At 40.1% G+C, this 15,960-nt stretch overlaps 1 protein-coding gene across 1 annotated transcript; it reads left to right on the forward strand.

Annotated features, from left to right (window-relative positions):
• The first annotated feature begins 5,814 nt into the window (after positions 1-5,814).
• LOC147317304 (phosphatidylinositol 4-phosphate 5-kinase type-1 beta-like) lies at positions 5,815-13,833 on the forward strand. The gene is made up of 5 exons (XM_086313083.1): positions 5,815-5,819; positions 5,904-5,984; positions 8,971-9,088; positions 11,422-11,574; positions 12,732-13,833. Exons 1-5 carry the CDS (start codon positions 5,815-5,817, stop codon positions 13,071-13,073), a joined length of 699 nt encoding a protein of 232 aa, XP_086169209.1. The 3' UTR covers positions 13,074-13,833.
• The last annotated feature ends 2,127 nt before the right edge of the window (positions 13,834-15,960 follow it).

Below are 15,960 nucleotides of genomic sequence, written 5' to 3' on the forward strand. Positions count from 1 at the left end.
AGTACGGCTGCATCGTCACTGATTTGTAGAATCATTTTGATTCGATACAGGATCCGATTCAATTTGATTGGAATCTGGAAAGTTTTGCCTCAGTCAGAAATATTACAAGTCTGATCATTTAACAGTATATATCCATAATTTTGTATCTATTAAACAGAGGTGGGACCAAGTCATTGTCTTGCAAGTCTCAAGTAAGTCTCAAGTCTTTATCCTCAAGTCTCAAGTCAAGTCTCAAGTAATGTCAGGCAAGTCAGAGTCGAGTCTCAAGTCACTGGTGTAAAAGTCCGAGTCAAGTCACAAGTCTGAAACTTTGAATTTCAAGTCCTTTCGAGTCTTAAAAAAAAAAAAAAAACGAAAAAATAATGTTGCAGTTATGCTAAATGTAAATATTAGACCATGTAATTTTAAAATCTGTGTTTTTCTCAACACATGACAAAATAGTGAACTTAGAAAATATACACAAATTGTGAAATTGCACCTCTTTAAAATGCAGCTCAATTAAACCTAGCTCCAAGAATAATTTTCACCGACAGTTCTGAGATAAGCTGCATGTTATTCTTGGATGCGGTTGTAGGACCAGCTTTAAAATCGCATGACAAAAATATCATACACATTAAAAAAAACTGTATCACCAACGTAGCCTGGACAACATTTGCTAGTTAGATGAAGTCAGCTATCTCATCTTAGCATATTTATTTCAATTCAATTCAATTCAATTCAATTCAATTCAATTCAATCTTAATTGGCAGACTTCATGTCCATAAAAACAAGACAAAAAAAAAAACAAAAAAACACACACACACACACACACACACACACACACACACACACACACACACACACACACACAACACTCCCCCCCCCAACACAAGGTATACACCATTAAATATATATATGTATATAAATAAGTATCTAAAACATTTGTAAAAATATAAAACCATAATATACATAAAACACAATTACTTAAAATAAATCAATAAATACACAAACACTTTAACCAGTGCTTTCTGAGACTGGATGAGTAACGGGAACCACTCACTGTCGGATCTGTGAGTGCTAAAATTATACTGTTACTCGAACCATCCAGTCGTTCTCTAAAATTGAACATTAGCTTCCTTAAAAGTGCTTTAAAAGTCCAAACACCCACAGCTACAAACATCTGGCTGGCACTACCACTTCTAGGTATCCTGCAAAGGATTCTCATCGCATCATTATATGCAACATGCAGCTTCTGCATGCTACATTGTTTGTAGGATGACCACAAGGGGGCAGTATATAGCGGTGTGCAATACGCTTTAAACAAAGCCACTTTAACTGGAAGTGAACAAAAGCTGAATTTGCGTGCAATAGTATTTGCCTGCACATAGAGCTTACACCGTTGTCTGTATATGTCATCATCATCATTCATTTGCTCAGTAATAAAGTGACCGAGGTATTTCACCTTTTTATGAACTTCAAGAGTTTTTTGTGCCAGTTTAAACAAAGGGAAATTTAGCTGTTTATCCTGCTTGGTTCTACATATCAAAACAGCACTTTTAGCAGCATTGTACTCAATGTCATATTGCACACCATATTCAGTACAGACATTAAGAAGATCCTGTAACCCAGCACTGCTTGGACTAAAAACAACCAGGTCATCTGCATACATAAGATGATTTATCAGTGCTTTACCTAATATACACCCAGTGTTACAGGCTCTCAGTTGTATGGACAAATCATCAACATAAAAATTAATTAAAATTGGAGACAAAATCCCACCCTGTCTAACACCATTGCTGACACCAAAGGGGGCAGAAATACTGCTTCCCCATTTAACCTGCATGTTCTGATGAGCGTACCAGTAAGAGAGAATCCTCACGATGTACTGAGGAACTCCCCATCTCTTCATTTTATCAAAAAGTTTTCTGTGGTTCACTCGATCAAAAGCCTTAGAGGCATCAATGAAAGACATGAGGACAGATGAATTTTTAGCCCTGTACAAACTGACTATTTCCTTGAGTGCATATATGCACATGTCAGTGCCGTGCTTTGAAGCCAAACTGATTATCCAGAGAAGAGATGAACACACTAACTCTGTCAAACAAGATTCTTTCTAACACCTTAGATAAAATACTGGCTAGTGCAATTGGCCTGTAATTATCCAAGCAGCTCACTTTTGCAGCTTTGTCCTTCATAACTGGTACCAGTAAAATACACAGCATTGAGTCTGGTAATATGCCATGAATCATAAACCCAGTGAAACAGAGTGCTAAAAGAGGAGCTAGCCTTACACTAGCATGTTTTAAATGTTCTGCAGTGATGTGATCCAAACCAGAGGATTTATTATCAGACAACCTATGAATGGCTTCATATACTTCATGTGTCCTTACACTTATTGTGTCATTACTCATGTCAAGATTGTCCTCATATGGTTCACTTTTTATACAGTTAAACAACGCAGTGTAATGCTGTCTCCATAATGCTGCAATGTTATCTGCCCCAGAAACACCTTCAACAGTTGATGGTAGAGATGGTTTACAGTTATTAAGAGCTTTCACCTCTTTCCAAAAATCTGCCGTATTATTACACAGCATTTTCCTGGCCAAAGAATCTGCTCTTAGCATTTGCTCATTTTTAGTTATAAAGCGAACAGCGTACTTATATCTGGCATTCGCACATTTTTTCTGTTCAAATTCTGGGCCTTGTTTAGGTCTTCCAGCCATGGCCCAACATTTATAAGCTATGCGAGCTTCATCATGGTACATGGATACATGTTCTTTCCAGCCAGGTCTGATGTTAGGTTTCTTATGCTTATATTGTTTATCAAGCAGTGTGCCACTTTTATACAGAGCAGTCACTATATCATCATACATGGAGCAGAGTAAATGTTTATGCACAGCATTCTTACAGTTGACATCTTTGCACAAAATAGCTTCTTTATTTATATGCATATTAATAATCATACGGTTCTTGGAGTGAGTGCATACACTCATGAAGTTTAGTAACTTCCGGTCACTGCAACAAGCCCAGGTACAGTTTACCGACGGATGGGTGCAGGACCTTGAAATGCACCGTGTAGAACGAAAGACCATCGTACGTATCATAAGTTTACCAATCTCACAAATCGTCTTCATAAATACACATTCCTTAACCGTTTATTAATATAACCTTTGAGCTCAACGGTAATTAATTAGTAGTGGAAATAATTTCTGGTTCATCACAGAAATGTAGCAGTGACAATAATATTGTATGCTGTAATCGTACTGGGCAATTAGTGATACAAAAAAACCTGTTTTATCCTGTGAATAAAAGTATATGTTTTTGTCAATGTACCATAATAACATAAGCGAAACGCAATATTGTGTCAGGACAATTCACTATTTATGCACAATAAATAAAGGAGCATAGCGCGACAATTTCTGTTCAGCGCCAGACTTGCTTGTAACCTATATCACCAATTATGTTATGAAAATGACGTATTAACTACTAAAAAACACTGACCTTCGTGTAAATGCTTGGAGCAGACTAACCTGTGAGCTGGAGTGTTCTGGGACGTTATATTTGGTCTTTGAATGGCTGCAATCCAGGCCATCCGTAGCGTCTTTGTTACTTCGGAAACATGGCTGAACAATTTCTCTTCAACGACGTAATCCGATAACAACCGATCTCTTTACCCGTCGGCTTCCCGTGGCTGTCATGCGACCGGCTATTGCAGTTAATAATACAAGGCTTCTTGACATTTTTGTGTTTCTTTTTATCTCTGTGTAACTGATTTTAATTGAAAGCCTGCGTGCGCTAGTACCGCTTGCCACGAGTTCCCAGAATCCTTTGCGGTTCTACCCGTGAATGACGTCACATTTTCAATCTCTATATAATATGCGTGTTAAATTTTATATTTGGGGTAAAATATCAAGTCTTTTCAAGTAAACCGGTTCAAGTCCAATTCAAGTCCCAAGTCATTGGTGTAAAAGTCCAAGTCAAGTCACAAGTCTTAGAACATTTTTTCAAGTCAAGTCTAAAGTCATAAAATTAATGACTCGAGTCTGACTCGAGTCCAAGTCATGTGACTCGAGTCCACACCTCTGGTTAGGTGCACAGTCACAGCAGGCTCACTGAAACATGGTGATATTAATATGAATGATATCACAGTAGAAAACAAATAAATGTTAACAGTTGTTTTGTTTTTTTTTATTTTAGTAACCTTTGTTGTTGTTGATTCTGTGGTGTTGTGTATAGGAGCAAACCAAAGACCAGCAGCCCCCCCCCCAAAAAAACTGTGGAAACAAGAAGTTGATATTTACAACTTCTAATTACACAATAAATAAAATATGTTAAAATTTAGATCTCACCTGACTATCATCATATTACAAATATTCTGGCCATCAACAAAGTTAGAAGCATTAAATTGGCATAGTTTAAAAAAATGCTGTGTTAGTAGCAGAAGCGATTGTTTTATTAAAAAGAAAACATGTATGAGAAAGTATGGCAACTAAAATCTCCACCACTTACAAACAACACATGTCACAGCTTAGGGTGACTAAGGGTGTGGTGGAAAGGGAGAAACTTCATTTAGAAAGAACAGCATCAGTTACTGTACATTTAAAAGGTACCCGAGGATTTTTGTCAATGTAATTTCTCAGTTTAATTCAAGTAAATGGCTCATTTATGATATCAGCTAACCAAGAACACCACACAGAGCTCAGAGATCCTACATAGACAGAAAAGGATTTACCAAACCCTTCAAAGCAAATGTTTGAACTTTTTTCAGGTAACTTTCTTGAGTCATTACTGACTGACATATATGATACTTGACTACCCTATTTAGATACGGGAAATTGTTAAAAGTCTGGAATGTCTTTGAACACTTTCCTTTCAACAAGTTTAGTTAGTAATTTATTTTTTAGTATATCACTTTCTGATGGTAACCCACTTTCTCTTTAACTGCTCAATCTAGCACTTCTTGTTTTGCTGATAGTCAAAATATGTTAAATATGCTGTCAGGTGTGATGTAAATCTATCTTTCTATTCTTATTGGTTCTGGAAGAAAGCATCATGTCACCCAGTTATTCCTGGAAGAACAGTCAATTCCAGGAATGGCTGGCCTACTGAAATTACTCCAACAACTCATCCAAGTTGATACCAAAAAAAAAGAAAAAACCCTTAAAAAAACAACACAGAGCAAAATCTAAAGAAGTGCAGGCCTCACTTGTCTCATTTATAGTCAGAGTTTATGATTCAACAATAAAAAAAAAAGACTGGGCAAAAATGGCATCCATGGGAGAGTTTAAGGAGAAAACCACTACTGACCAAAAAGAAGATGAAGGCTCATTTTAAATTTGCAAAACAAAAACAAAAAACCCATCTGAATGATCCCCAAGGATGATTTGCTCTAAGTGATGGGTCGATGAATTCTGCTCTCAGAAAATCCTCAAGGAGAATGTCCGGCCATCAGTTTGTGCCCTGAAGCTCAAATGCACTTTGGTTATGCAAGGACAATGAAAAAACAACAGACACTTTTATGGTATTTTCATTTTAATGGAGAGAGACTATGAAAGAAAAATCCTTAAAAGCAAATTACATCCAAATGACTGGCCCTAGGGGTCAGTTCATTTATCTATGAAACTGAAAAAAAAAAAAAAGTTGTTCACGAGGCTCATAAAACTATTAATGATCCATCCAATATCCTTTTTCCAGAGCACAAGTTCTTACCCTTATGGAGACCAAAAGGTTGATTCTGTTCATCTGGATGTTTCAGTGAGAGAAATGTTTCATCACTCATCCAAGTGTTTCTCCAGTCTCAGCTGACCACATCTTTCTCATAGTCATCCTCACATCATGAGGTAAAATCTTGCATCGTGCTCCAGACTGAGGGTGTTTGATGGTCATTTTACATTTCTTCCACTTCTGAATAATCGCACCAACAGCGGTCTCCTCACCAAGCTTTGGTCTGACAGAGATGTTCTTATGCAAGACTTCTATGTGGTGGAGAGTGTCTTTCTGCCCAGGTCAGTGATCCCACACGCACATCCACAGTGTTACATTCACAGAAACACTCTCTCAGCATATGTGTTTTTGTGCGTTGAAGGTTTGCGTCCTTGTCGCGTAAGCTCAAGGTTATTTATCTGCAGGACTTGGTGAATAGGAGAGCTGCTTCGTAAAAACAGACTGTGTGTAGGTTGGCTGTGAATGAATGAATGGGAAGTGAGTGAAGGGCACGCTTCGCCTGGACGGCCTCCGCAAATATTATATGTTTGGATCTCGAATGAAAAACATTAACCGCTGTTATTAATCCCGCTCGGTGGAAACTACATGCGCTCGAAATCCACTCCAAAGAAAATGTGGTACCACCTCAAACTGCCAGCGTCATCATTTATCAACAGTTTTGCTAGTCTAAGTCATGACGCAGGGATAAAACTATTCTAGTGGATTATCTTGCCAAGAACTGTGGAATCAGCTTACTGTGTGCCTCTTAACTGCCACAGAGCAAAACGTACGGCGGCGCGCCGCTGAGCTATCTTCAAAATTACATCATCAGCTCAAAGAAATGCTTTATATAATCTAAAGCAGGACGAGGAATTCATCGAAAGTGTTGCCTTATGTCCACACATATGGTTTATTAACACACAGCTGATGCTGCGGCACATACTTTATCAGTTTTTGTTTTCTTTTAGAGCTGTAGAGGAACTACAAAAACAAATTAAATCAGGAGCAGCTGAGCAAAAGATGTCTATTAGTTGCTGTTTGTCCATCCCAGTGTAAATACATCCAAGGTCATTCAATGTTGTGTTTAACCCTTGGACGTCAGGAGGAGAATTACAGTCCTATCAGGATGTACTTTGTGGTTTACCTTAGAGATGCTGCACCAGGATATGCAAACTGGGCATGGTTTATGCAAACCTCCTTCTGGCACGCACACCAGTCCTGCTCCTCAGCAACAGCCAAACAAAGCTCTTGTTGTGTTTGACTGATAAAGGCCCTGATGACTTTCAAGACTTTGATGAAAACTCCACATCTCTCGCTGAGACCAGTGTTGCCAACTTAGCGACTTTGTTGCTATATTTAGCGAGTTTTCAGACCCCTTAGCGACCTTTTTTCTAAAAAAAAAAGTCGCTAAAAACAGACGTGAAAGCGCGTATCGCTTTTACTCTCAACAAGCAGCGGGTGCTGTAACGCAGTCAGTTCTTCTTTTACTCTTTTACTCTTATGCTGTTTTGTGGATCACAAGGTTTAAAACTACTTATAAACACACACACAAAGTAACTCCACCAGAGTGCCTATTTCGGGTCACTTTTGCCGGTCCAAGCCCGGGTAAAGAAGCAGGGCTGGAATTGTGACATTAAAAAAAACAATAATTGCTAAAAGAAATTTAATTTGTAGTTCTAAATAAACTCTAAATGCATTTAGGACGGTTTTTACTCACTTTATGTCTCTTCCACGATGTTATTTCTCTCTCCAACAACATAGGTTACAATTTAGATTAGCATGACCAATTATGCAAATTAAGCGATGACATCATTTAGCGACTTCTAGCGACTTTTAGGACAACCAATAGCGATTTTCCTTACTGAGGAGTTGGCAACACTAGCTGAGACAATTGGTTTAAAATGAGGCTTGTTTCATCCAGCCCAAGTTTGAATTAAAATGAAAGTGGTGGCAGTCTCCAGGGCCACCTTTTTCACAGGGGGAGAAAGAATCTAGGCCATGTTGTTAGGAAGAAAATAAAATTACACAAGACAGAACAAACAGAGTGTAATGAGTGAGGGGAGAAAATGAATGTCTTACATCTTTATTCTGACATAACAGTTTCCTATTTTATTCTTTCTGCTTTCCCTCAGCATTTATCTTCTGTTCTGTAATAGCACACAAACCCTTCTCTTTCCTCCCACCGCAGGACTACCCTGAACAAGTGACTAAACGATGGAAACGGAGATGTCGCTTTGACTCCCACACGCTTAATTTTCAGTTTGTCTCACACCTTTCCGCAGACTCACGCAGACACAGAGAGGGAGATGAATCCCTGATTAGACTGAAATTTTTCCGGGCGCTTGTGTTGCTTAATGTTTTTTTTCTTTTAAGTAGACTCTCAATCAGTGGCAAATGATTCCCGTTGTCCTCGCGCACTAAACAAACCATTCAAATGCCATTGTTGCGTGATCACAGATATAGTGTTACACCTGCGCCTTGCCTCCGTGTCACTGAATATAGCACACGCAGGGAACAACAAAAGGGCCTCTCTACCCAGAGCAGCTTCCAAGTAACCAGATTTAGAGGTGCCCTGGGAAACAAAACCTTTATTAACCTATTTCTGCAACTACAAAACTGATTCCAATGAAAGTTTAGCTTTAAAAAAAGACTCGACGGCTGACTCACGCTACCCTTATCCAATGTGCTTACAGGATTATGGGTTAGGTTAGTTAGAAACAGGGTCAGCCTTTGTCGAAGCCCGTCTGGAAACGTCTCCCACTCCACGCTTGGCAAAAAACAAAAAAAACATGCAGGTTATTGTGTCTCATTTTGTTTGGTTTTAAACCTTTTTATTTGAGCCATTTTCTCCCCATTTGAGCTGAAGTGCATGTTTTTTATTTGGTATTGTTCGATCCAGTAATTAGAGCCATCTTCAGTCTCCAGGCGAAGAACTCTATACAGACCTATCTCTGTTAGCACAATGCTGGTGGATCTGGGTTCCCATAGAGGACTTACTGAAGCCTGTTCAAGCAGGAATGGAAGAAAATACAAGGGCCCTCTGATAAAATTACCCAGAGTCAATAGCGTAGATACCAGGCACAAAGATTAGGTGCTGGTGTTCATTTCCCGCGGTAGTGCCAGTTTTCCAGGGGGCGCGAGAATGCATCTGTGTTACTGACACTAACATGTTTCCTTTTGTAATGTTAAAGCTTCTTTTTTAAATTTCATGTCAGTTAGTGTTGAAAGATGTATCTAATATACCCGTTTGTGTGTTTGTCTCATCTTGTCTTGGTCAAATATTACCAGTGAGGGAAGCAACCTGACTCCAGCACATCACTATCCTGACTTCCGCTTCAAGACGTACGCCCCGCTGGCCTTCCGCTACTTCAGAGATCTGTTCGGCATCAAGCCAGATGACTACCTGGTAAGACTAAAAACCTGGCAGACCTTGCAGGTCATTATTTGTGTTCATGCTCATAATCCAGACCTCAGCTCCGTCTGGATCACCACCTCATTTGTATGGAGCCATGCCGCAGGAAGCAAATCTAGTGCACTCTCATTTCTCAGCACAGCAACTGAAATTAACCTGCTGGTCCTATTCAAGGGGGTAAAAAAAGGTCATTTTAAGTTTTTGCTTTCAAGACTTAAAGGAAAAAAAAAAAAAGGAGATTTAAGAAAATATGCTGAGTCACTTCCTGTCACTGACTGCCTGCCCAGTATTTCCCTGCACATAACCCGCATAAACTCACTGCTGTTTATGAGATTAAACAGAGATCATTTTTATAAATTAGTGAGATCTATGACATTGGATTTTGATTTTTTACCTGTTCCAGCCTCGATGCAAAGCTCAGCTAACTGCTTGCTAGGTGCTATAACTTCACATTCAACGTAAGGTGTTACAGGGGCATAAATGCTGAAATCGCATCATTTTAAGGCTGTTGCTAGGCGGTTGCCAGTCTACGTAATGACGTAGATGCATTTTTAAGATGTTCTACATGCCAAGTTTGATTTGTCATCTCCCTGGTTGTGTAGGAGGAGTGGGCAGCCAAAGAAACAACCACACAGGCTGAGATTTCCTGTGTTACAGCGAGATTCACCTGGTTCTTACATGCACACGTCACAAACTGACATAGATAATCAGTTGTAAGTCTGATAAAGAAGAGAGAATTCCTCGTTATTTTTGTCTGTCTGGAATTTCTTTCCACCAACTAAATGCTGACTAATGTAGAATCCAATAGGTTCAGTAATGCTGCAGTCCCCAGGAGGGTGAAGTCAAGGCAAAACATTGGGGTGGTGGAGATACTGGAGCTAATAATGACAGAGCATGTGCCCTCATTAGCACAGCTGTAATCCTCACACATGCAGTGATTTCCCAGCAGACTCACAGGTGCACATTTTGACATTTAGACAGAAGCATTTTGTGTGATTCATGTTTTTGTTTTTGCTCGTTTGCACGTGTTTTTGTCTGTGAAAATATTCCCTGGCTGAAGTCTTTGGTGTTCATTTCAAACGTTTGACAGTTCTAATTTAATGCTAAATTGATACTCTACCTGTATATAAATAAAATTAGATTTCAAAAAGGTGTGATTTCCTCTGACCTTTATCCTGCTGTGGCGGCATCTTCCTGCGTTCCTTATGCCTCGAAGTCTTTCCTAAACCCATCAGGCTACATTGTTCCTTTTGATGGCCAGATTCTTTTCTGCATAAATGAGAGACAAAAAGCTCCAGAAGAGAGTCGGAGATTAAAAAGTTATTTCAAGGCCGAAGAGGGTTGATGGCATAAGGCCCGCCAGCGTTGAGGAGTAGTGCTAATGACTGATGTCCTTGAGGTGATGATGAATTCATTCAGGCGGAGGCCACACTGCGGTGTCTAATTAAGAGAGAATGTGGACACGCATACACAGCCAGCCTCAGTGCAAATGCAATAAAGTGTGGATGTGTTTGTGCTGGTAACGCAACATGACTGTGGATGGTCATCAAGTGGAAGAGTCTCTGGAGAGGGAGAGTGGATGCCTCCAGTGTTTCTCTCTTTTGAAAATGTGGCTCTCATAATGCACTGATTAATATCTAACGCTTCTCTACAGTCTTGCGGGTTCTTGTATGGTAAATGGCCTGTATTTGTATAGCGCTTTTCTAGTCCCTAAGGACCCCAAAGCGCTTTACACAACCTGTCATCCACCCATTCACACACACATTCACACACTGGTGATGGCAAGCTACAATGTAGCCACAGCCACCCTGGGGCGCACTGACAGAGGCGAGGCTGCCGAACACTGGCGCCACCGGGCCCTCTGACCACCACCAGTAGGCAATGGGTGAAGTGTCTTGCCCAAGGACACAACGACCGAGACTGTCCAAGCCGGGGCTCGAACCGGCAACCTTCCGATTACAAGGCGAACTCCCAACTCTTGAGCCACGATGGGCACTGCGGGACAGAGGCTCTCGTTTCTTAGCAGGAAGATTCACATGTCCGTGGGCGCCTATAAAGTTTGACAAACAGATAAACAGTAGACTGATGTGAAGCAGAGCTGGCATTAATGGAACAATAAAACAAATGTAGACAGCTTTCTCCGATAAGCATGTGAACAACTGTAGACTTTGGGGCTGATTTTTCATTACAAAAGCGGCCCTCCAATTTTGTGGCACCAGCCGAGGGACCTCTGTTTCCTGCTCTGCTGCGTGCAAAGCTATACCATAAAGAGTTGATTTGTGAATTTGATGTATTAGATATGAAATGTTTATGGCTCTCTTCCTCAGTACTCCCTGGTAAACGAGCCTCTGATTGAGCTGGTCAACCCCGGGGCCAGCGGCTCTCTCTTCTACCTGACCAGCGACGATGAGTTCATCATTAAAACCGTTCAGCACAAGGAGGCCAAGTTTCTCCAGAGGCTGCTACCTGGATACTACATGGTGAGAAGTTTAATGTTACTTCATTACAGTTCGTGATGGCATGTGAAAATTGTTGCTGATTGGTGTCTAAAACCCGCTCGGTGTTAAATGAGTGATTACTCATGAGATGCGTCAGAGGCAAAAATGAGATGGAGTGAAAATGCCCTTTAGCTCCTGCACTAGGAGCCTGAATAGCAATTCAACTTGACTGAGGACAGTGGCAGTTGCATAGATAAAAGTCCAAAATTTGATCAGTTCATTTTGTTATTCATGTTTTTATTTATTGCATCCACATTCTGCTTGACATCAGTGAAGCATGGAGTGTACATGGTGCCAAGTTTTCCACATATGGAGTTTAAACCATACGCAGTCTTCCCCTTCCAGTTAGTCCTCTTCTGCAGCAATTCGCCACTTCTATTCACCGCTTGCTATTTTTAGATATATCCTTTCATAGAAGTGCTGTTCTGACCACTTAAACTTGTGCTCCAGTAGTGTGTTTTAGATCTGATCCACTGTGTCAAAACGGCAACCCTTCACTTGAATGTTTTCTTTTTGGAGAAGAAGGTAAAGTCGCAGGGAACCATATCCGGCAAGAATTGAAGGTGTTGAGCCAAGACTTTGTTAATGTGGGAAAAAAAATACACTCACAAAATTTTGAGTTGTCTATTGAATGTTTTCCCTCAGCAGTCTAACTTTGGGAGACAGTTTGGACAACTCCTTGAATGTTATAGCAAAATCGAAAAGCACGCTCACTGGGCACTATGTGCCATTCCACTGAAAACTGCTGTGCTCTGAGCCGTAACAGAAGACTCAGCACTCTTCTTGGCATGAAAATCAGATATGTCTGACACAGAAGTTTGCTCTTTGCACAAGTTTAAAGTCCTCTGCAAAGGTCTATTTTTTATTTTTTTTTAAATCAGCGGAGCTACAGATTTTTTTATAGTAGTATAAATACTAAACAGATGGTCCACAATTTATAGCTCTATCTACAAACACTAACAGAGCTCCTTATCTGGGGTAGGTACGTCACAGTTATCTGCAATATAATTCTGACCATGCACAAATTAGTTACCAAACTGCTTCCTTTTATCCCACACATTAATATATCTTTTAAAAAATGCACCCAGTCTACAAAAGTCAACGTCGTTGCGACCCCTGTGCTTTCTCTAAATTCACAGAACTTGAACCAGAATCCACGCACTTTGCTTCCCAAGTTTTACGGCCTGTACTGCATCCAGTCTGGAGGCATCAACATCCGATTGGTGGTGATGAACAATGTGTTGCCTCGCTCTGTCAAAATGCACTACAAATACGACCTGAAGGGATCCACCTATAAGAGACGAGCGTCCAGGAAAGAGAGAGAGAAGGCCTGTCCGACCTACAAAGACTTGGACTTTCAAGACATGCACGAGGAGGGGCTTTACTTTGACGCCGAGACGTACAACAACCTCATGAAGACTCTGCAGAGAGACTGTCGGGTAGGTAGTTTTATGGATGTTCTTCTCACAGACTGGCTTTGAAATGGCAGTCGTATCATGACAGGAAGCTCTCTATTGTTCCCTACAACAAATAAGGAAGTCTAGGATGATCTCATTTTGGTTTCATAGCACGGCGCTTTCCTGGTGAAATCCTTTCAAGCTGGAAATCTTAGTCTAGTGAGAAAATATATCTTTTTAAAGGGTTGGTATGTATTCTAACACCAGCAACATGCATCCTTGTAACTTAATCACATTATATACTGCTTTGGGATAATAAGTGCGTATCCTAGATGGGACGAAATATTTTGAAAAGAGAATTTTCCTTGTCTTTGCCACAGAGAGAAAGACAATGTGTTCAGCTAAACTTTCAGTTTGCCTCGGGTCTCTGTTCTTGTTTCCTTGCACGGCTATGTTTCACTACGTGACAGCTCTCCAAACACTGAATGTGATTAAGGCATGATCCTGGTAGCGTGAGACTCAGAGCCCTGTCCAAAGATAGTCTTCCAATCTAAAGGCTCACATTCTTCTCTGTATTAATGCAGACACCGTGAAATTGTTCAACTGAAGGAGGATAGTTTGAGCTTAATAAGAGACATGAGCTGTGCTCTGGCGATTCACCAAATCTTTAAAAAAAGAAAACGTTATGCTGCAAACACATAAACTTCATCCTTTCATATCCCTTTGTCTGTCTGCATTACATTAGTTAGGAAGAATTGTTGCTAGTCATGGAGCCTGATGGATCGTATACAGTAAATTTTCAGATTTGTGGGCCATAGCTGTGATTAAATAAGAAGCCTCTAGGTTTTAAAAAGCAAAAGACACAAAACTTAAGTGGTACTGATGTCTGCAGCCTCTGTTCCCCTCCCAAGGCAACAATTCAGGCGTTGTGCACCATAAACTCATAAAACAAATGGCTGTATATTAAGCTTGGACGTCAGGAGGAGAATTACAGTCCTATCAGGATGTACTTTGTGGTTTACCTTAGAGATGCTGCACCAGGATATGCAAACTGGGCATGGTTTATGCAAACCTCCTTCTAGCACGCACACCAGTCCTGCTCCTCAGCAACAGCCAAACAAAGCTCTTGTTGTGTTTGACTGATAAAGGCCCTGATGACTTTCAAGACTTTGATGAAAACTCCACATCTCTCGCTGAGACCAGTGTTGCCAACTTAGCGACTTTGTTGCTATATTTAGCGAGTTTTCAGACCCCTTAGCGACTTTTTTTCTAAAAAAAGTCGCTAAAAACAGACGTGAAAGGGCGTATCGCTTTTACTCTCAACAAGCAGCGGGTGCTGTAACGCAGTCAGTTCTTCTTTTACTCTTTTACTCTTATGCTGTTTTAGATTTAATGTTCTCACTGCCGCTGGTGGCCGTCAGTAGCAGGCCTATGTGGTATGTGCTGACACGAGTGGAGCCTGGCCAGTGAATGAGGACAATAAAACAGAACAGAAAGAGAGGGCGAGCCCACACTCTGCTCAGGAGGTCATGCTGGACAGACGTATGGAGCCTAAACCTCCAAATATGACTCGAGTGTGTCTGACTGGCTTGTTTGAAGGACATACATTGTTTTATTCACCGTCATCTGTATTATAGATGGATACCATTTAGCTCATTTTCTCTGTCCGTGTTAACTTCACAACCAAGGAGACTTTTTAAACCCGGAAACTTAGTGCATGTCGGATATTTAGACTCTCAAATGATACCATTATCTGCCTCAAACATGTACAGCCAGACTATACTAAAGATACTTCAGCTCTGGTATTTGGTCACTTTGACCCAGTGTATTAAATTGTTAATTTAGCAATTGATTAACCAAAAAGACCAACCAATAAAAAAAAAAGTAAATAAATTTCCAAACAGAAACTTTGCTTTGTAGTTTTTCTACTGTACTAGAAAAACTACAAAGCAGTTTTAACCCCATGAGGAGCTGAAGGGCAGAATACTGCTCTTCACTACACTTACTTCAGTACTTCACAAGCAACAAAGCAGGAATTAGCTTGGATTTCGCTACAGCGGAGCATTGAGCAGAAGCAAGAAAAGGCTGACATGGTGTCGGATAACCCAAGATGACAAACTCCAGAAAGAAAGCAAACACTCCCGTTATGCTTTCAGCTCGTTGTGTGATAGATTGATTATTTGTTGAAGTCCATAATGGAGTAAAAAGTTGTGGTTAAAAGTTACCCAATATATTATTCAATTTATTTCAAATATGTAAATGTATAAACAAGGGTAAAAGAAGTCCCATTAAGAGACGTAATGTAACACAGGCTAAAATAGTTAAAAGAGTTCATGACTATGTTCAACCGGATAATAATCCTTAATGTGACTACAACCTGTGTAACATTCAATCTGTGATCTACTTGTCGAGCCTGGGAAATAATCCATGTGATTTAGTGATCATGATTGATTAGTTATGCCTGCTGTTGCCGGAAGGGGGAGCTCTGGCCACGATGCCTCATTCGCAATGAAGCTGCTGAAAGAGAAGCATCGTGTCTGAGCGTCGTCATTGACTTATCCCCTTTTCAGGTAATAATTGTGCAATTCTGCTGTTGGACTTTACAAATATGTATGTTGAGTTGTACTGACCGTGTTTCCAAATGTACCAAGAGGTTACTAAGAATACTTAGATGACCTGTGTTAACTGTGATGTTAGGATAAGCTATAAGCAGCAAGCTAAGCTAAGCGCTCTGTTGGTGGCTAGCATGAAGCATTATCGTGCCAGACTGTGTATGAAACATACATTGTGTGCATTTTGCATTTGATCTGGACGAAGAACATGTTTATTTTGTATGAAGAGACAAATGCCTATTAGTGTTTTTATATGAATATTTTGTTTATTTTCTGTACATTTCAGTTTAATGATCTAAGTTTGTCTATTGATTCATAACCTGTTTTTGTAAATTCTTACATTCAATTTAATCTGTAAC

This window comes from Aulonocara sp. 'chitande type north' Nkhata Bay, linkage group LG12 (assembly GCF_057382095.1).
Source record: "Aulonocara sp. 'chitande type north' Nkhata Bay isolate Kocher_YH1m ecotype deep benthic linkage group LG12, A_spYH_male_GT1.1, whole genome shotgun sequence".
NCBI classification, from domain to species: domain Eukaryota; kingdom Metazoa; phylum Chordata; class Actinopteri; order Cichliformes; family Cichlidae; genus Aulonocara; species Aulonocara sp. 'chitande type north' Nkhata Bay.

What these genes read in the sequence shown, in the direction of transcription:
- LOC147317304 (XM_086313083.1), top strand. An exon ending in GAGAGTGTCTTTCTGCCCAG is followed by an intron (nt 5,985 to 8,970) that starts GTCAGTGATCCC and finishes AAATATTACCAG; the next exon opens with TGAGGGAAGCAACCTGACTC. An exon ending in TCAAGCCAGATGACTACCTG is followed by an intron (nt 9,089 to 11,421) that starts GTAAGACTAAAA and finishes TCTCTTCCTCAG; the next exon opens with TACTCCCTGGTAAACGAGCC.